This window comes from Chenopodium quinoa, unplaced genomic scaffold, assembly GCF_001683475.1.
Source record: "Chenopodium quinoa cultivar QQ74 unplaced genomic scaffold, ASM168347v1, whole genome shotgun sequence".
Classification (NCBI taxonomy): domain Eukaryota; kingdom Viridiplantae; phylum Streptophyta; class Magnoliopsida; order Caryophyllales; family Amaranthaceae; genus Chenopodium; species Chenopodium quinoa.
The window spans coordinates 2,375,328-2,397,362 of record NW_018743099.1 but is presented as its reverse complement, the minus strand read 5'-3'; the positions used below and the strand labels follow the sequence as shown (position 1 = coordinate 2,397,362).

The 22,035-nt window shown below is 29.3% G+C and overlaps 1 protein-coding gene and 1 non-coding gene across 2 annotated transcripts; one reads left to right on the top strand and one right to left on the bottom strand.

Annotated features, from left to right (window-relative positions):
- Positions 1 to 15,785: 15,785 nt before the first annotated feature.
- Positions 15,786 to 18,201, bottom strand: LOC110731885. The gene is made up of 2 exons (XM_021911800.1): positions 17,983 to 18,201; positions 15,786 to 16,893 (listed from the first exon to the last, which is right to left on the bottom strand). Exon 2 carries the CDS (start codon positions 16,550 to 16,552, stop codon positions 15,896 to 15,898), a length of 657 nt encoding a protein of 218 aa, XP_021767492.1. The 5' UTR covers positions 16,553 to 16,893; positions 17,983 to 18,201; the 3' UTR covers positions 15,786 to 15,895.
- A 2,799-nt stretch (positions 18,202 to 21,000) lies between these two features.
- On the top strand, positions 21,001 to 21,091 carry TRNAY-GUA. Its single transcript is given in 2 exon segments — positions 21,001 to 21,037; positions 21,056 to 21,091. It is a non-coding gene; the product is annotated as a tRNA-Tyr (tRNA).
- The last annotated feature ends 944 nt before the right edge of the window (positions 21,092 to 22,035 follow it).

Sequence of the window (22,035 nt, the reverse complement as noted above, 5' to 3'; positions counted from 1 at the left end):
GATGGCTCATAAAAATATCGAATAATAACATCATACTTCCTCTGTTTTTTTTATTAGTTGACACATTTCATTTAGCACGTTTGTCAACACATACTTTTAAATATAAATTTCTTTAGTTACGTATATTTAGAAAGTAGATATTGAGATGAATTTAACAAGATCCCACATGACTATATATGTATTTATTTAACACTAAATCACAAAATGAAATCAAAGTAGGTTATGTGAATAATGCTCAAAGTCAAAATGTGTCAAAAAAAAACGGAGGTAATATAATATAATGCTTTTATCTCTGTATAAATTTGAGATAATACATGCACCAACTATGTAATATCAATATGAAAAATAGTCAAATAGTGTTTAAATTTAACTATAATGAAACCATAGAGAATTGGATCCGGTAAAGATGTGTGCTCAAATTAACAATGTTTAAACACTAATCATGAAGAACCAAAAGAGAATCGAATGCAACTTATCCTTTAGGAGAAAATAATAGCGTTATCCTTTGTGACACAATAATACATCTTCATGCACGCAATGGCTTCGCGAAATCAATTACAGTGGAGTTCGATTGACATATAGAAATGCAATGAAACTTGACGGAAGCTTGATTATAAAAGCTCGTCGTATAGATAACCAACTCACCAACCATACTTGAAGCCGTTCGTTCATTGAAGGCATTTGGCGTGCATTTGACAGAGCTCGCTCCTAGCTCTTAGCGCGTATAATAGCAATGAACGCACGTCTTGATGACACTATGAAGAATTTGTGGAAACGTACGGCCTAATCACATACAATACAATTAGATACCATCTTAGGCATAAGGTCGAAGGTACGTATATAAGAATCAATTCCTTGACTCACTTGCTCGCGCTTTATATATAGTCCATCATATCGGACATGTCTTTTGATAATTTGATACATACACAGTTTAACATGCTAACTCCCATGTCTTCTTTCGCTTTAAGACTGTTTCTCTTTATTAAAAATCTAACTTATCACAAATCACAAAAATTGAAATATTCTATCAGAAATTATATACGGAGGAGCATGGTGTGTTTGATGATGCGTGGACAGTCTGCTCCAAGACACAACGAACCAAGGAACATGTTTTATTATATGACGACCTTTTCATTTTTTTTTGGGGAACAAGTGTATATATATTGGCGATATTGCACATTCCATTATAGTATGTTACTAGGTTATCCCCCAGTTAGAATTAATGTTTCTTGTAATTTATATTCTGTTGCATTACATTATTGTATATGAAGATTAGAATTAAACATAAAAAATAATTTACATTTAACGAAAGTAAAAAAAAAAAAAAAAAAATTGAAACCACGATCAAACATCAAACAAATTAGGTATGTGAAACTATAATTTAAGAGAGAAACTTGGTTAATTGAATTTTATATAGACACTTATGCATTGAAGTCAAAAGCGTAGATTAAAAATGAAAATAAAAAATCATTAATAATTGATGACGTCACATATAGAATTGGAGGGAAAAACTTTAATGTGAGAATGACACGTTGGATATAGTTTGAGGGTTTATGATGTCAGCAATGTTTTGTTTTAGTAATAGTTAATAGATTAGATTTACTAATATCTAAAAGTCTAGCTAAAATCTAATATCATATCATATAAAGCCGGTCTCGCAGCCAGGACAAGAGATAGCGACACTTGACATTCCAATTTTTTGCCAAGTGTCACGCCACGTAGGCGACAAATAGGTATTATTGTGACACATATGATGATAAGTAAACGAAATTTGGATAAATTTTTAAAAATAAAAAAGTTGTAGTGTTTTATTATCGATATACTTCTAATATTTCATATATACAAAATTAATCTTAACTTTTATTAAATATCTTATAATTCGGCACTATTTCCATCATAAAATTCGTTTTAAAAAATTCTTTAAAATAAGATCCATTTATAGTATATTTAATTTATTTACAAAAATAATAGAGAATTAGTGAAAAAAAATTTAATCGTGAAAAATAATTTTTGTTTTGGTAAAATTACTTTTAGTTCAGTAAAAATAATTTCAATTTAATAAAAAATATTTCAATTCAATATGTCTAAATATCCTGCATTATCAAAAGGGATTATATGATCGTATTTAACATTCAATCCAAAAAGTTTATCCTAAACCCTTTTATCAACCATCTGGGCATCGCTCGGGCATAAGACTAGTATATATATATATATATATATATATATATATATATATATATATATATATATATATATATATATATATATATATATATATATATATATATATATATATATATATATATATATATATATATATATATATATATATATATATAAGGGAGTTTTTTCCCGAGTTTTTAGAGCGCCACGTAGGATTTTAACTTTTAAAAAATTATTAGAGCGCCACGCAGGATTAATATTTTTAAAACGCTACAATCGGATCATGCCACGTAAGATTAGTTTTTTTAAAGCGCTACGTAAGATTATAAGAAAATAAACGCTACGTAGGATTAATATTTTTAAAACACTACAATAGCATTATGCCACGTAAGATTAGTATTTTTAAAGCGCTACGTAGGAATATAATAATAAATAAAAATTTATTAGAGCGTCACATAGGAAAATGTTATATTTTAGCCAATGAAAAAAAAGAATTGCAATTTATTTTAGATCTAAAATTTTATATTAATTATAAAAATAAAATCAACGCGTTTTCTGTGTGGCTGGCCATATCGTGTGGCGGCTGAGACACACCAAAACACTGAACCGAGTAACCTTGATCGTCCGAGTAACCCTGATCGATTAAGTAACCCTTGACCAACTGAGTAACTCCTGAACAAATAAACCTGGCCACACGGTGTGACCAGTCATATATGAAACTTTGTGAAATAAAATATTATCTTTTTATATTAGGAATTTTTATCTAAATATGAAACACAGAATTAATAATTCATTTTATAGTAAAAAATTCAAGTAGTAAACAAGCAAATATCACAAAATTTATCAGATAAATATATATTTAGTAAAATATGTCATTTGAAAAAATACAAACAAACCGTGCATCGCACAGGTTTCATCTAGTATACGCATAACATGTACTATTAATTTTGATTGAAAATATTATTTTCTCTATCCCCAAATAAATAGCCGGAAACACATATACTATGGACTTATGGAATAGTTATATAATGGAAAATTTGTTAAAAACTATCTTATAAAACACAAATTTTGTTAAAAACCATCTTATAATTTATTTTTTTGTCAAAGCGCACACCTGCTTTTAAATTTTTTTAATTTTTTGTAAAGTCCCACCCCACCCGATTCCAACCATTGGTTGGGTTTCCGGCGTTGACCTCTACTAAACTCCCCCCTTTCTTTTCCTTTGACCTCTTTCCCGCTCCACTGCAACAACTAACTAAACGAACCTTTGCACTCTCTCTCCTCCATCACCTCCAATGGCGGCAAACTCCGCAACCTCACTCTGCCGTTACCCCAACCTCCCTCTCAGTCCCATAATCCAACCTCAACTACAACATCAATGGCAACCCAAAAGCTCCGTCATCCCAATTTCTTGCTCCTTCTCTTCTTGCTCGTCGCCGAAATCCTAACAAGCGAAACGACTCTTCTCGATCTTTATCTTCTGATTCTGGAAAACTCCAATTTGTACTTGCTGTTTATCAATTGAAATCCAAAACACCACTCTCTCTTCAAAGAACAATTGATTTGTGTGAATCTAAGTTTCATCAATTTGTTTCTTCTGGAATTAAGGTGGAGAAGTGAGATACAGTCAAAGGTCGGAATCCGGGGAGTGGTGGGACTTTACAAAAGAAAAAAAAAAATTAAAATAGGTGTGCTTTGACAAAAAAAAAATTAAAAGAGGGTTTTTAATAAAATTCGTGTTTTATAAGATGGTTTTTAACAAATTTTCCTAAAATAATCGTCAGTTTCTGTATTAAGTAAATTAAATTTCATACAGAGTATTATTTCAAAATGCATATCTTTAATAATATCATTAATTTAGGCCATAAGATATAATATGAGATACGGAGTAATAACTTATGTATATAATGCATATGGAATTGATCCTTTCCCTGATGTAGGGCTAGCCTATTATTCCTATTCTATAAGCCAACATTTGAGTAGTTGTACTTAAAAACTACTTACTTCTTTCATACTTTAATTTTAGCTGTCAACCTCAACGTACTTGTTTCAAACAATCTAAAACATGCATCGCGCACATTTAGATTCAATCTAAAGACAAAGGGAGCATTAGACCAAGTAAACCAAAGCGCTTCTAAGCCCTCAGCCCCTCCTTTAAAAAAAAAAAACATTCACATTTAGCCCTCAAAACTCAACAAGAAAAGGAGCAAAGATTGGTGAATGGAATCCATACCAACCAATATAAGCATCTAAAATGCTGGCAAAATTAAGTCCGCTCCCCTGAAAAAAGATGGTGTTACTAAAGTTATTGTGTTTGATTGAAAGCTAGCCCATGTTTATGATTCTTATGAGCATAAAAATCTTATACTATACTAGTTGTGCACATCTTTATGTCAACTCACACTGCTAAAATTCCCAAAATCTAATCTTACCTTAGTCTTCATATAAAGATGTTATAATTCTTAGTAATTTGACAAAAAAGTAAACCATATGTACTTCTTTTAATACCTTTATTTATAAACTTTTTTTATTTGCTTCTGTTTTTTTCTTGTCTTTTGAGACATCATCATATTGAATAAAGCACATAGAAAACATACAAATTTAATTTGTTCATTTTTTATACAGCAAATATATTGTTCAACACTAGAGTAACAGTAAAAACGCACAATTATAAATTCATTCATTCATTTATTCCCACTAATATGAAAACTTTAATTTATACATGTAACTTTTTTGTCCATTAATTTGGACTATAGTTTATTCGTTATCCTAATTTATCCAATTTGCTGCCTCTAATATTAGATTAATTGAACTTTGTAAAGACATGCTTTGTCACATGAATAATTAAGTCATTTGTTGAAATAGTTATATTATTGGAACAAATAGAATGTTAATAAACACATAGAATTTGTCACATGATTAAATTATTCTTTAGCATAGGAATTTCCCTATTTTGTTCATAAAATTCCTAGACACATAATTGTGACTTTAGCGTTGTGAAATGAATCACAAATCATTACTTTATTTAAGTAAAAATGACTTCTTTTTTTCCCAAACAACAAAACACGATATGAATGAAGCCTTTTTCCAAAATAGTTTTTGGTGCTGTCAATAATAAGAAGTTATATATTGCTAACAAGGACATTATTCTTGATTGTACAGAATATACAGTAGATATTACTTTGGAAAAATGTTCACTCAATTATACCCATATGCCACTATTATTGTCGAACGAAAATAAATAAAAAAAATTGTATATTTGTTATTTGATCCGCACAAATTATGTATAATGACTGTTTCAAAAAAAAAAAAAAAAGTATGTATAGTGACGACCTAATGAATAATTTATGCATTAAAATAATATATTTGTACTTTGATCCTGCACAAAGTATGCATAATAACGACCTAATATATAATTTATGCTAATCTAATTTGATATGTGTTCTCTATTAGAACCTAGATTCATGATTCTATTAACAAAGTTACCGTATAAATTTATTTACAATATGTTTAACATATATCCAAGAAAGGCACTCTTATAGTCTTATTCCTCCATTTTTTTTTATCATAGATTTATTTATATTGTATTAATGAAAATTATGAAAAGTCGATACTGTAAATACACATTGTGACGAATCTAATTAACAAAATCTTACATGATAATCTATTTACTTTTATAAAAATCTATATAAGATCAAATATTATTATTTTGATCACATAAATTATAAAGTAAATGATCGAATATGTAAAACAAAGAGAGACAAAGGTGGCACTAACATATACAATACGTGATTCATTCCTTATGTCTGCGTTGGTTTCTTACCCTAATTCCCAGTTCTTTGGGTGAGCATGTCAGTGTACAAACCATTTACATAGCCACTATCAATTTGATTTATGCCCTTGAAAAGTTGAAATAGGGTTGAGACAATATATGATACCTTAGCATGTATTTTCACCTTAAGATAAAGAAAATTAAACCTACAATGTTTTGTTAATGTTACCCTCTCAACATGACAATAATACTGAGTATATGTCAAAAAAGATGTGATCGATAAGTATTTCCCGTACACTACCACGACATGTTAATGTCACCCTCTCACATGTTCCTTAATTAAATGATCGTTGTAATATCATAACATATATATTACAGTACATAAAAAACATTGTACTACTCACTCAATCTTAGCTTTTTAGTATACTCCAAAAGTGAGAAAGGTGTATTCTCAATTTCACATAAAGAAGAATAAGAAAACACACAATAATACAAACAAAATTTTTTGGTAGGATATGATTCAACTATTATATGATTTGGCATTTTTTTATGTAAATAAAAAACAATACCATAGACAAAACGCTGAGGTTAATTATAAATTTATAATAATTGCTAAATCATGCTAAAGATTATAACATGACACATGAAAATTATATGCTATCAGTTGGTCACTCATTGGAATGCGTGCATGAAGGTGACAAAAGAAAACCATGGAAATAAAGAGAATCCAAAATACATGTAAATAATGTAATTTTAGAGTGCAAAAACAAAGCTAAACAAAAGGGGTCCTCTTTAACTATTGTACACATATATTTCTGACATTTTCTGTTCTAAAGCCTCAGATTCCCTTCTTATCTACCATTTCCAATTCCCTTAGCTTTGAATTCCACCATCTTATGCACTAATTCTAATTAATTATATCCTTAATTTGTTTATTTATTTAGTTGGATCATTTTACATAGTAAAGATCGTACGAAAACTAGGTTTATTCTACATTATGATCACTTGTAATATTGATTATTATTATTACGTTGATACTTCTATCCCTACGTTCGAATTTGGTAAATAATTAGTCATCATCTTAGTAATATCTTACTAGAGATTTTTTAAAATTTAGATCATAATTAAATCAAATCTAATTATATATAATTCAAATTAAAATAAGGTAATACGGAGTAAACTTATTTTTTTTCTAAAATAAAAATACTATTCTAGAGCAACATGTGATTTTCACCAAAATTATACTTAGATCTTCAAATTTAGGAACAAGTAAATGCATAACTATTAGTAATTTACATTCCTAAGAAAGAAAGAATTGGAAAATAATTAAATCAAATTTCATGAAAAATCGAGATCATCATAATCATTGCAATTTATTCATTCTAGATGCAAGCCAAACAAAAATATGAAAGAAAAGAGAAAGAAAACAATGAAAAAACAAAAAGAATTATTATCCAATCAAAAATATCTTATTAATTATCTATATCATGCACATAATAGAAGAATAATAGTGAAAAAAATATAGAAGAATAGTATTGACCCCCACTCTCTTTCTCTCTCTCAAAGAGTAACTATATTTACTACAAAAACCAATACCAGCCATGAGCTATATAGGCAAGTTATAAATGAGTTCATACAAATAGTAGTATCTTTGCTATACATCTTTAAAAAGCTCAAAGGAGAAATTAAAAAAAATAAAAATAAATAACAACATATTAAGTAGTAAAAAAAAATGAAAAACTAAATGGAGTGGCAATAAGCCTAGCTAGCTCTCACCATGCAACCAGAATGAAGCCATGAAAAATCACAAACCCTTGTGATATGAAGAGGCGGCAATCTTTAGAAATATATAACTAATTAAGGCTCACCGGTTCGAAATAGGGTTCGGTCCGCTTGGTACTTCATGCTCACTTGCTTCAAATTGTTTAGAAGGCAATGTTTTTTCATGATGAGCCTTCTTATTAGGTCGTAGGGTTGATGTCGTCGCAGTAGATGATGATGATGTAGAAGCAGTCGAGGCAGGTAGGGTTTGACTGTCTGGCTCCGATACCATGTTAGAATGTCTTATCTGATCCGCAGGACGAGCAAGGAGGAGGAATATGAAAAGGAAGGAGAGAAATAGTATAAAAGGTTGAGATTTGTTGTAGTTATTTTCTCTTGGTGATGATGATGGTGGTGTTTTATTATTAGTTTTAGCCATGCAAATTGAAGATAAAAACCTACACCCCCCAAGAACCCACAAGGGATCAATATCCATGAACCAATTAAGCCTCTCCAAGGCTAATTAAGAAAAGTAAGAGAAAGATAGAGAGAGAAATTAAAGAAGGTAATTGAAGAAAAGAGAGAAAGAGAGAGAAAGAGGAAAGGAAGAAGTAAGAAGAAGGTTCAACAAAAGTAGGTAATACTTGAAAGGAGGATTTGAAATTCGATGCACAATTAGTTTGTCAAGAAGGTTTAAAAATGCATATTAATAAGGAGGTATACAAAAGCTTAAAGTTCAATGGACTACATATTGTTTAATGACAAAAATGCCCTTCATTTTGATTATGTAACATAATACGTGGATGTAAGCTAAGCATGTTTGAGCTTAAATGAAAAATCTATGTTGCCTATACGATAAAATTAAAGTCTCCGAATCAAGCTTGCAATAAGGATCTATATCTCTAAATTATTCCTAGAAAAAAAAGGTTTTAAAACCTCCTTGTACTTATAGCTTAGGAATACTTTTTTTTGAAAGATGATAGCTTAGGAATGCTTATATGTGCTTGTGCATAGTAAATTGTGTTTCGAACAAGGTTGCAAAAAAATCTTTTGGAAGTTATTTGTTTTATTTGTATTTATAGATTTTCATAAGAAAAATTTAAAAGTAAAGTTCTTCACAATGAATCTATTATTTTCAATTTTTTTTTACTTTTTTTTTTTTAGTCTAGGTATGTGTATATTGACATTTCATAAATATAATACGTCACTTTAAACTTTAAATTTAATGAAATTTGGATAATGATATATGTAGCCTTTTTAAGGTTGTGAAAATACGTTTATTACATTTCTTTAATTAGTACTAACTTAGGAATGTATGACAAAATGATGCGTCAATAGATGTAATTATTGTTAAATATATATAGTTTAATCTCACATCTCTTATATGTAACCCTAATAGTTGTATAAATCATTTTCCTTAAAATTTGTGTACTCTTATTGTATAAAAAGTGGTTAAAAAATGTTATTGGTTAATTAAAATGTCTAGTACAATAACAATACAGTATCAATAATCTTCATTCGCTAGTAATGCTGGTTTAAAATGATACTTTAGCAAACACGGTGGTAATTAATAAATTAGTTAATTAATATTTTCGCTATTTATAATGTTTTTCATGATAATGAATGTTTTAATAACATTTAACATTGCAATTTATAGAATAATTTCCCTAAACTTATTGTCACCATAAAAATAAATAATCAAATGCTTTAGCTAGTAATTAAACTTTAAACTAATACATAGTCAAACCATTGAGAAAAGAGAGCACTTGTGATCAAGGGCATATTAGTCAAAACTGGAAAATAAAGCCACAAGATTGCATATTAATTGGGTCATGTGGTAAATAAAAAGAAAAAGGCACCTAAAAAAGGTAAAGAGAGAATGACACAAGAGAAAAAAGAGTGGAGGGGATGACAGTGGCTTTATTAATTTTCTGTTTTTCTCCCTTTTATTTATTTTTAAAATTTGATAACTTTAATTTGGCCGGTTTCCCAAAAAATTTGTAATTTATAAAATTTTCTTCTTTGACTAATTGAAGAGCCCCAGCCACAGGGCACATAGAAAAATGGTGATTTTATAGAGTTGTTCAACCTTTTATGAGGATATGTCTCTTTGACTCTTTCACCCCGCTTGATGGGGGCCTTACTATTTGCCCCTCACCCTCTTATATGGATTGAATTGCATTATTTTATGCTCGATATGCTTTAAAATACCACGGGATCCTTTTTCTATCCTAAATTAATTAGTATGACTTAAAATTATACTTGTAGTCCTTGATATTTATAAGTGTGAACTAATGTAAACCTAATATATGGATTGAATTAGAGTGCATTAGTTTATGCTCGATATGCTTTTAAATATTACGGGATATTTTTTCTTTTCAAAATTAATTAATATGGCTTTAAATTGTACTCGTACTCCTTAACATGTAAGTGTGAACTAATGTAAACTTAAGAGGTGATTTAAAACGTTTGGTGTGTGATCACATGAACATTCTTTTGCTATTAATAAGGAATTATTGTATATAGCCACTTCAAAGGTCAAACCCATATTAATAAAATCATACGGAGTATTGTATGAAATTCATTTAAGTGGTGTTGAGTATTGACTTGCACACTTTTTTTATGTTAGCACAAAGTGTCAAAGTACGAGTTGAACCAACCTAATATGCCACATCAAATTTCTAAGTCTATGTTGTGAAGGTATTCTTATATAATCTCTTAAAAAGGTCTTTAATAAAGATGGTGATTAGGGTGTAGTGGGGGGATGCATGGTAAAAAGAGGAACAGAGTGTGAAATACTTTCGTATATGGTAGTATGGGGATAGAATGGATGAGAATGTTAATTAATTTAAGGGACGATATATGTTAGAAATTATATTAAAGATAACAAAAGTAATAATACGATGATATTTAGGATATATATTTAGAGACTAGAGTGATTCTTAACAACTTTACATACTGTATAAAAAGACATGCGAATAGTATTGAATATATAATTATACTTATCTAATAAAGGGAATTTATAAAAATTGTATCTAGTAGTGTGGCACACAATCCTCAACTCGGCTGTCATGCATAAGTTCAATTATCATGTTATCTCGATTAAATGATGAAAAATAGTAAATATAGTTACGTGTAGTGGATTTGATTGGGGGGGGGGGGCAAAGTTTTAAGATTTAAATAAATTATGATAGGAATATCTTTGTAACAATCTAAACAAAATCATTATAAAACACCGTACCAATTCAATTTACAATCGATTTCTAAAATCTCAGTCCATCTCACGATTGTACCTCATTAATTAATTAACTAAATTCATAGTACCATACTTACATAGTTACATTACTTACAGTACATACACAAATTTAAATTTGCACCAAACACCAAAGAAATAAAATAACGTGTGGGGTCAAAATAAACATGGACAAGAAATCAACAAATATGAATAGAAGCTAAGAAAGCTGTAAATGAAAGAAAGAAAGAACCAAAGCAAAGCAATAACACAATAAGCATCGTATTCGATCAATCCATGACTTGTTTCTCTCTCTAGATTCTCTTTCTCTCTCTAAAGTTGAGAAGAGCCAGTAGAGACTTGTCTCCATGATGGGAATTCTTGGGCCCCATATTTAGCCTAGCAACCTAGCTTTCAAAGATAGAGATGGTACGCCGAGGGTATTATTGTAAATTCACACTTCCTGGTTAAGGGGACCCTAGCCTTTAAAAAAATGAAAATTTTACATATTGCTGATTTCATAAGTGGGGTCTACCTTTAATGAGTGGCTCATGATATTGCAATACTAATTTTAGGAAAGGAAATTTAGGGTCTACCTTTAAAGATCCTGAAATCAAAGTAGATAATGAAAGCTAGAGACTAATTTTAGGAAGTTTGCATATTAGGTGAGCTTAATTTGAAAGTAATTCAAGGTAAGGAAATTTAGGGTTCTTATCCTAGGGAAAATTTTAGGTGAAGAAAGTGTACGTGTATTTAGCCAATAGAATTAGTGTAAAAGTCTTATATGATCTAACAAATTAAATTTCTTTCCTATTTATCAGGTTGAAGTACATTTTATAGGAGTAATTTTATATTTTTTTGAGCAAGGAAGCTTTTTCTTTCAATTTTTTTTTTTCTAAATTCTATGATGACGACAATTGATCATATTTGTGAAATACCAAATTACGAAAAATACAGTAAAAGTTACAAAAATATGCTTATATTTTCATGTACTTTTTCTAAAGTTATTATTAGTTACTCCGTATATCAAAAAGAAAACTAAAATATATATACATTCAAATAAATAATACTCAATTATTATTTAATTGGTAACTTCTTCTAAAAATAGGTTATTTTAATTACTTTTACACCTATTTGTTATAAAATAAGGAAAAAAAAATATGAGAGATTAAGAGAGAATAGATCAGTTTTATTATTCCATAGAATGTGGATATATATACATACAATATAACTAGGGTTTGCTTAGATAACAATAAACCCTAAATTTAGAATATTCCGGAATGATACAGGGAGGATAATGGATATCCACAAATATTTCATAACACTACCCCTTGGATGTCCATTATCGAAGAGTGTGCCTCATTAAAACCTTATTAGGAAAAACCATGTGGGATAAAAAAAAACCTAATGAAGGAAAAAGAGTACAACATTCTTCGTAATACGCTCGAGATGCTGCCTCATTAAAAACCTTACCAGGAAAACCCAATGTGGGACAAAACCATGGTCAAGGGAAAAAGAGTGCAGCGCGTATTTTCTCCCCCTGATGAATACATAACCTGAGATCTTCTAGTACGGCAACAATGAATCCAATATAGATGGATATCTTCTAATATGTAGTAAAATATCATTCATTGGTCTTCGATCCTCCTAAACTGAAATTGCATCTTCAAGTCTTCAAGTGAACATGTGAAGTGTCTTCATTTCACCATACATGTATTTATCTCTACATCATTCCAAACCTCTGTTTGAATAAAGTTATTTTAAAAGTTAAACTTATGCGGTTAGGCCTTCTTTTGGAGGTCGTGAATAATAGAAATCGATGATCATTATTTGATCAAACATTCATTAATAATAATTTGATGACAAAACTTGATATTATTAATGTCGTTCTTCAATCTCATCTAAATTATAATATAACACATGTAATTAGATACGCTAATCATGGTTCTTCTGGACCATAAGAAAACATTCTCACGCATAAGTATTCCATTGATATTCCTTAGACGTTTCATAATTGACACGATAGCTCTCTTGCAAATACAAAAGCAAATCTCACTAACTTTCATATGCTCAAACTTCAGGTTGAGAAGTCAATGATGTAGTCACATACACTTTTCAAGAGTTTGATAATAATTGCAATATTCAAGATATAAAATTTGTAGGGCTATAAATACGTTGCATATACGTACTTCGGGAACTTCTCTTACATGATTCATAAATAATATTAGATCGACGTCATATTTAATTTCATCATAATTATAAGCCCGTTGGAATATAAATATGTCTTTCTAATTTTCCATCAAAGTTGTAAATATGCCTTACTATACTTTGAATGAACATGCACATACACCACAAATATTGTATAGAAACTAATGCATGCAATATGAGATATATAAAACATGATAACATATTAAGCAAAATATACAATAAGTAATGCATCTAACAACTACTAACATATGTAATGAACAATCCGTTAACCTATGAATTATGCATATAAACATGCATAGGACTCAAAATAATGCAAGACACTGTACAGTGTGGATTTAAAAATCCATATTACATTGGACTTCTAGTCCATGATAAACTTTTTATCATTATCATTATGTCGACATCAAAATGGACATATATATTTCAGATCCCTTATTCACTAGTCCATTCTATCATACATATGCATATTATTTATCGGTTCCCTTGTATACCGGTATCATAATATTCCTTTAACGTACATTTCGCATGCTATTTTACTATGATATCTAAATACTTTTCTTATTGGTACCATCATAACTTCCTTACATCATAGGCCATCTATTGTAATAATTCAGATATATATACCACTTTTAGGGTATTTCATACTCTATGGTATTTATATATTATTACGCTATTAGTGTTAACTGCACTATCTTGCCATATATCATATCCATTAAAGATATTTTTATTTTGGAACCGATCATACAACCTACACTTCAGGTGTAGTGATTCAAGTATAATTGGCAAGATTTTATCTCAATGTATACACATAATATGACCAAAAAGTATCTTCAACGCTATGCAACATGAGTCATAACTAAATACAAATCAAATCATAAATGTGCAACATATCTTGATAATATATAGACAAAAGTTGGCATATAACTTTTCAAACTACCTTATCGGGATCATCAATTATATTTTCCGATTTTTCCAACTTTTGCTAATTCTTCTCCCCCTAAGTTGGTAAAATATCTCATTTATAGGGGCATCTAATTCTATACCAACTTAGTATATAAATTAAAATTCTTTTCATCGGGAGGATCACAATCAAAATAATTATCTCAGAAGATTTGTATTAAACAAGTTTTATCTCTTCTAGAGAACAATTTCAATGAAGAATCATTTCTTCATTAACTTTACACTGCATGTGTATTTATTGTTACACTTTCTATAATATGTTCTCTTCTGGAGATCAATGTCAATGGGGAGACATGTGTCGTGCAGTTGTACGTTTTTCTTTCTTTTCCAACTTCTTATGTGCTGACATATAATATCCCCAATCAAAAGAATTATTATACAAATATAAACTTGATTGTAATTCTACTAGGTGATGATCTTCTAGATCACTAGAAACCTTGATAGTATGATACTAATTAAATATTCAGAATTTTCTCATACAACTTGTATTTGGTGAGCTTCTGGTCACCAACATGTGATAACATATAAGTTATTCTGGTGAACTTCTAGTCACCTATTATTCGTATGAAAATTTATTCAGAACGAATATATTATCTCTTGAAATTTTCTTCAACACAAATCATTGAAAATCAGAATCCAAATATAGTTCAATCTCAATGTTATGTCTTGCCATTCAATTCACTTCATATATCTAACATTGAGAGAGTGTCAGCACATTATCAAATGAAACTTCAGGTTTCTATAACGGGTATTTATTGAACCCGGATGGCCTAATTTAATCATCACATCCAATCATTTATCTAAATTTATATTACGGTTAGTTTTCCAGGTGATCACTTTATGAGACATAATATGATGTGATATTAGAACACCAAAATGTGTTTCTTTATATAATTGGCAAGACAATCAACTAATACTTGATCCAAAATTTTATACTCTGCTAGAGCTTTGACTATAATCTTGATACATGCTAAGCTTGTTGGATAATTCTATACTCTTCTAGAGTACTCTATATAATCATGGTACATATCCATTTTACTAAATATAATCTCTTATAAAGGTCTATCAAAACGTATTACTTCCTCAAATTTACTATTGTCAATAATTGCTCTTTTCCTGTTTGAATATTCTTATCTTTGGAATCTATTGGGCTCGCCTACGGATACCACGCTTCAGGCGTGCTTTAGGTTCATTAGCAACTTATAAAGGTATATAGCTAATGACATCTATTCATATCCATCTTCAGAATGGTATCATTTTGAAATATATTAATTAACATGTGACCACTTTTATTAATTAAAACATTAATATTTAAGTTAATGTATGTACCAAACTGACCATCAATATATTTTATTATTTATGTGCAAGGATTACATAAAATAATGATATAAATACTATCTCCCCCTAATCCTTGTATGTGGGGGCATTAAATTAATCCAACTACCTTTAAATCTCTTGCACCTTTTAAGTCACAAATTCTTTTATCAATGTATGTATAGCAAAGTAAAATAATTCTTATAAGACTCATATTCGTTCCTCTTGCCCAATTATATGAACCTTTATACTAAAAATTCTCAAATTAATATTCTAATAGAATTAAAGGAACTAAAATAAGATTCACTAAACCAAATAACTTAAATTAATAAATGACTGATAATAATAATAATGAAATATCCGAAAACATAAAAATATCCAAAAACAAATGTCCCATAAAGCATAAAATCACAGTACTACGATAAAATTCTAAAATAAATGCAAGCTAATTAATAGTTTTTATTCGCCAATGTATCATAATTTATTCAATTATTTTCTTCAGAATTAGGAAAGAAATCAGCTGCTTCCAGGTGAGTTTTATCACCGTAATCAAAATCACCTTCTCCATCCTCATACACCAAATTTGTTTCTACTTTCTTTCCTTTCTGTTTGATTGATTGTTGATAAAGGTCTACTAGATGTTTTGGTGTGCGACACACACGAGACCAATGGCCTTTTCCTCCACAACGGTAGCATATGTTTTCATATTTATCCTTCTCATTCTTATTTCCATCTTTATTGTCCCACTTCTGGTGAGAGTATGAGTTTCTAAAATGACCACCTCGACCACGATCATGTCCACGTCCGCGGCCGCGACCACGACCTCGTCCACGACCTCGACCACGACTGCTGGCGTGATCTCTAGCCTTTTTCTCTTTCCCACTATGGGATGTCGCATTCGCTTCAGGGAATGGAGTAGAGCCAGTTGGGTGTGATTCATGATTTTTCATTAATAGTTCATTATTTTGCTCGGCCACAAGGAGACAAGATATCAATTTAGAATATTTTGTAAAACCCTTTTCACGGTATTGTGTCTGCAGGACAACATTGTTTGCATGAAAAGTAGAGTATGTTTTTTCTAACATTTCTGCATCCGTGATTTTCTCTCCACATAATTTCAATTGTGATATAATTCTAAACATGGCTGAGTTGTATTCGTAATCTTAAATGTAACCAGTCATAACGAGCCTTTGGTAATATCACAGTTTTGCTGGTGGTCATACCTGTCCTTTAGATTACTCCAAAGGACTTGTGGGTCTTTCATAGTCAAGTATTCAGTCTTAAGGCCTTCATGAAGGTGATGGCGAAGGAATATCATATCTTTAGCCTTATCTTGGCTTGTTGCAGTATTGTTTTCTTTAATAGTATCACCAAGTCCCTTTGCATCTAAGTGTATTTCAGCATCTAACACCCAAGACAGATAGTTGTTTCCAGTAATATCAAGAGCAACAAATTCGCGTTTTGCAAGGTTTGACATGATTCACTGATATATAAAACAATATTATAAATTAGGAACTAAGATGGTATAATAAATATATATACTCCAAGTTTCAATTAAGATAACTAATTTCAAGTAAGTAATTATAACAAGATTTGCGTATTGAACTTTGAGAAGGTTATTGTTCATGAGACCATAATTAAGTCTACTAATCAATTATCATAACAAAACATGAACCTTAATTTACCATAACAAACACAAACCTTAAAAAAAAACAAAAACGTTATTTTGGGACAAGTTGTGGAAATACGTATGTAATCGGATTATAAAAAGTAATGTATCAATAAGGTCTTTGCACGCAATGATTGATTCAAAGCATTTCAATGACAAGCTTGCTTATTAATTAATACACTGTAAAGATACATCCACTTCTCAAAAAATTCTATAAAAAAAATTTTTGTTAACCGTATTATTCTCGATAATGTATAAAAACTCCCAATAAAACATACAATATTTTCTCATTACTAATATCCCGCAAATATTAGACTGATCAATCCAAAAGAAGCAGTAACAATCAACAAAGAAAACGATCAAAAACCCCAAAATCATCAAACCAATTGAATGGATTAAACAGGACCCCGATCCCAATCACAAATTATGCAAGACGATTAACGCAAAACCAGCGACATAGGATAAGAGAAGAAAGACGAAAGCAGAAGACGAAGCAAAATACAGAGCATTAATGATTAAAACTTCTTGGATATAATAAATTCTTGGATGAGTACCATATTATAACAAAAAAAAAAATTTAATGATTAAAACTTCGTTATCAATTCTTTACAAATATTCCACCTCAGATAAACTATAATCAATCAACCACTCGTTTCTTAGCTCGAATTTCCGGACTAAAACTAACACAGTATGCCAAGAACAACACTTTACTCTAGTTGAACAATTAAAATAACGATTTCACACATGAAACAACAACAATTAAAGAGCAACTAGCAACATTAAGTGGGTGTTAAAATCAAAAGGGCAACATCATAAATTTAAAACAAACAAATTAAACAGCACACAGAACGGGTAATGCTAGAAATTGCTTAAAATCAAAACTTAATACTGTCGAACTCTGACCTCAGATAAACCCAGAAACTAATCGGTTGAGCATAGAGAACGGAGCACGGAGGCCACGACCTGATTACGCGTCACGCCGTCACGGACTGCGGGACTGTTAGTCTATGAGTGAAAGTGAATTAGGGTGTCGAAGGAGAGGAGAGTTGTTTTGGAGTTTGGGTAGTTTTGAGAAGCAGTAATGCTCTTGATCATATGAATCAATAATATTGTTTCAGATCCAAGAGAAATGGTGCTGATAACGTGTTATAAAATAAGGAAAAAAAAAATGAGAGATTAAGAGAGAATAGATCAGTTTTATTATTCCATAGAATGTGGATATATATACATACAATATAACTAGGGTTTGCTTAGATAACAATAAACCCTAAATCTAGAATATTCCGGAATGATACAGGGAGGATAATGGATATCCACAAATATTTCATAACACTATTTCTATTTTATTGAATTTTCTTTTTATTTTTCTCTTTACTATTCTGACAAATAATTGGTCTATCATCGTATAGTTCTAATAATAAACTTCAGATTTTTAAAATTAAATTTGTAAACATGTAGCTCAACATTGTAATGACCTCTCAACAACCTCTCCGACAACCATCAAAATAATATATCATGTCAAAACTATTTGAAATATATGTCATAAAATTAATCAGGTAAAACATTTACAGGTTGGGTATAGAGTTTCCTTAGAAATTAAGTAGCTTATTCCCTAGGAATAGTGGGACTATGAATATATTTAAAAGATCTATCAATAATACGAGATGAATGATAAGTACATAGTCAATTTTTAAAAGTGTCTTTCTAATCGCAATCATTCATCACCAAGCCCAGCAATGATACATAAAAATTTGAAATTTAACTAAAAAATAGTTGATGTTAATTATATGATACAAAGTAATTATCAAAGTTTTTCATTTAATTTATTTTCAATTTTCTTCTTAATTAGAGATAGAAAAATCAAGAAGTGAAGATCTTTTTTTAAATATCAGAAATAGTTAATTATAAGATAATGCACTATTATAACTTATATATAATGTATAGATTAAATATGATCGAACCATATTAAATCATTCGTGATTAAAATGAAGAAAGGACTCAATAAACTACAATACGAACGTAAGTACTTCATATATATATATATATATATATATATATATATATATATATATATATATATATATATATATATATATATATATATATATATATATATATATATATATATATATATATATATACACACACAAAGTATACATATATATATATATATCATTTCTTATTTTATATCTCGCATTATATTGGTGGTATATGAACTTTATGCATTGCAAGTTGATGAAGACAACACATTGAAAGCATGCATGATATTTTGGGAAAAGAAACACTCAATTTGTTTACCATACATACAAATATATTCATGATCGAGTTGATAAAAAGGTACCCAATGCCCACGTTCAATAACTCTCCAATAAAGTTTGAGGAGCTAATTAGAATATTAATTATCAAATGATTGGTTAGTAGAACAAGACAAAGTTTGGAAATCATAATTAACCTTAAGATGCAAAATTCATGATTCTCATCATATCTATCTTTTAAATAAAAGAGTTTGTTACAGAGTTATGTATTTTCAGTGAATTGTCTTACTCTAGTTGTTAATTTTGTTGTGTGACCATATCGGACGTCCATGCACTCGTGCAGAACCATATGATCAAGACCATCAAGTACATGCATGCAAATCAAGTATATAATTTGACGTTATTGTTTGAATCAAAATATATTATTTTGTGTTATTAATCTTATACTTACCTGTTTTTGATTTATTTGTGTTTCATAAGTACTAAGAATGTGGATCCATAAATTGGGTTAGTTATATTCCAAGTAGATACAAGAAGATTAGTAAAAGTTGAGAGATTCTTATGTTTTGTACAGAGAATATATATATAACTTTCATTTCCAAGGTGATAGTTGTTGAATCGACAATTCATTTTACCTTGTATTTTAGTCCAGAGAATTAAAAGTATGCATGACAAAATAATAAAGATAGATGTAGAAAATCATCAACAATAAAAAAAAAGGTAGATTGGATAATTTAAAGCTATTGTAGTTGTCATGCTTCGATGCTCGTACAACTAAAGCGAGTAAGCAAATTCTGCACAATGAAATATTCTTTTGCTGCTGAAGTAATAGTTTATATATATAATGTGAAAATAATTTTAAATCAACAATAAATTTTTTAATGAAGAATGATAGCTCACTGAATCTATTTAATGCAAAAGCAGATATAGAGAACAAGACTAATTTGTATTTCAATGGTCAAACGGAGATATATTGATTACTTAGGTCAAGTTTATTCTCAAAAAAAGGCAAAGAAGTTTCTATCAACACTATAGGAGTAAATAGTTAACATTATCAAAATCATTGACTTTATATACAAAATAACAATATTATTATCAAAATTTTCAACATTTCGTCACAATTACTCACAATTGGCATCATCTTTGTCTACAAAAATTGCAAACTATGAACCAACAAAGAGAAAACAACAAATAATACCTTAGATTATACAAGTATAATCTACTACTATATTCATATGCATATTCTTGGCGTTTTTCTTAGGCTTCAAGTGATCACCAAAAAAAGGGGCTACAAAAGTCAAATAGAGTAGACATTAGAAAACATTATTTTTTGGTACAAACATTAGAAAACAACATAATTAGACTTTAAAGTTTATGTTTGTCGGTAAACACCCCCTTTTCTCCCAAAAAATCAGGAATAATTTGAGCAATTATTTATAATAACGTGCCAAAAAATTGAACATTTGACAGCTTAGATGCCTAAAAAAGAGGGTTAATGGTATTAGGTAAGAAAATAAATTAAGATCAATCAGTTTAAAATATTATATGCTTCAAAAACAAAAGTTTAAAATATTAAATTATAATAAAAAAAAAAAAAGGAAAAATTCGAAAAGGAGCCCACTTTTTTAACCGTTTAAATAATAAACTTGAAGAAAATAAGCAACATCCGACCTTAGCTCAGTTGGCAGAGCGGAAGACTGTAGTGGGTAAACCCGTTAGAAATCTTTAGGTCGCTGGTTCGATTCCGGCAGGTCGGATATGTTTTTTTAGCCTCCTCTTATTAATTTATTGTATTTTATACAAAGTTTTTTTTTCCTGCAAATAATTCTTATCATGGGGTTACTTTCGCTAGTGTTATAGGAGTTATTCGATCGGTGTTATAGGAGTTACTTCATCAATGTTACTATAGGAATTACTCGATCAGTGTTATAGAGGCTACTCGGTTAGTGTAGTAAGAGTATTTTACAAGCTATGTGGTCAGCCACACACAAAAACACGCTGAATTGTTTTCCCCCTAAAATAATACTCCTTCCATTCCATAATAACTGATTAACAGACATGTTGGACTTTTTTTTCACTATTTATATACTTTAATTAGACTATAGTTTTTAATTAACATCCTAGCAATGATAAATATATTGTTAGATAGGTATTAATATAAAGTATCATAATATAACTTTTTTTTAATTTCCATTAATATTTACTTATGTAAAGATTGCTTAGAACGAAATGGAAACTTTTTTGAAACGGACAATAATTAATCAATAACATAATACTAAAACAGACACCAAGAATGACACGTGTCACTTCTTGGTGCTGTTTATTTCCCTCTAATTTTTTTTTTTAATTTTTTATTCACTCCCTTCCAAAAAATATTCACTTCTTTATATAATTGTGATTCACTTTCTTAAATAAATATTCACTAAATCATATAATTGTGATTCACTTTCTAAAAAAATATTCACTTATTTTCCATATCTTTAATTGTATAAGATATTATTCAATAAGATATTATACCAAGAAAAAATAATTTGAATGTAATGCAATCCTTCACTCCCAAATTCAGTAAAACTATTACTTAGTGATAATTAACCATACATTATTATTATTATTACTATTATTATTATTATTATTATTATTATTATTATAAACAAAATCATAATTTAAAATTTAAAATTAATTAGCCTCCTCTTATTAATTT

What these genes read in the sequence shown, in the direction of transcription:
- LOC110731885 (XM_021911800.1), bottom strand. Translation starts at nt 16,552, where the DNA reads ATGTTTAGAATTATATCACAATTGAAATTATGTGGAGAGAAAATCACG.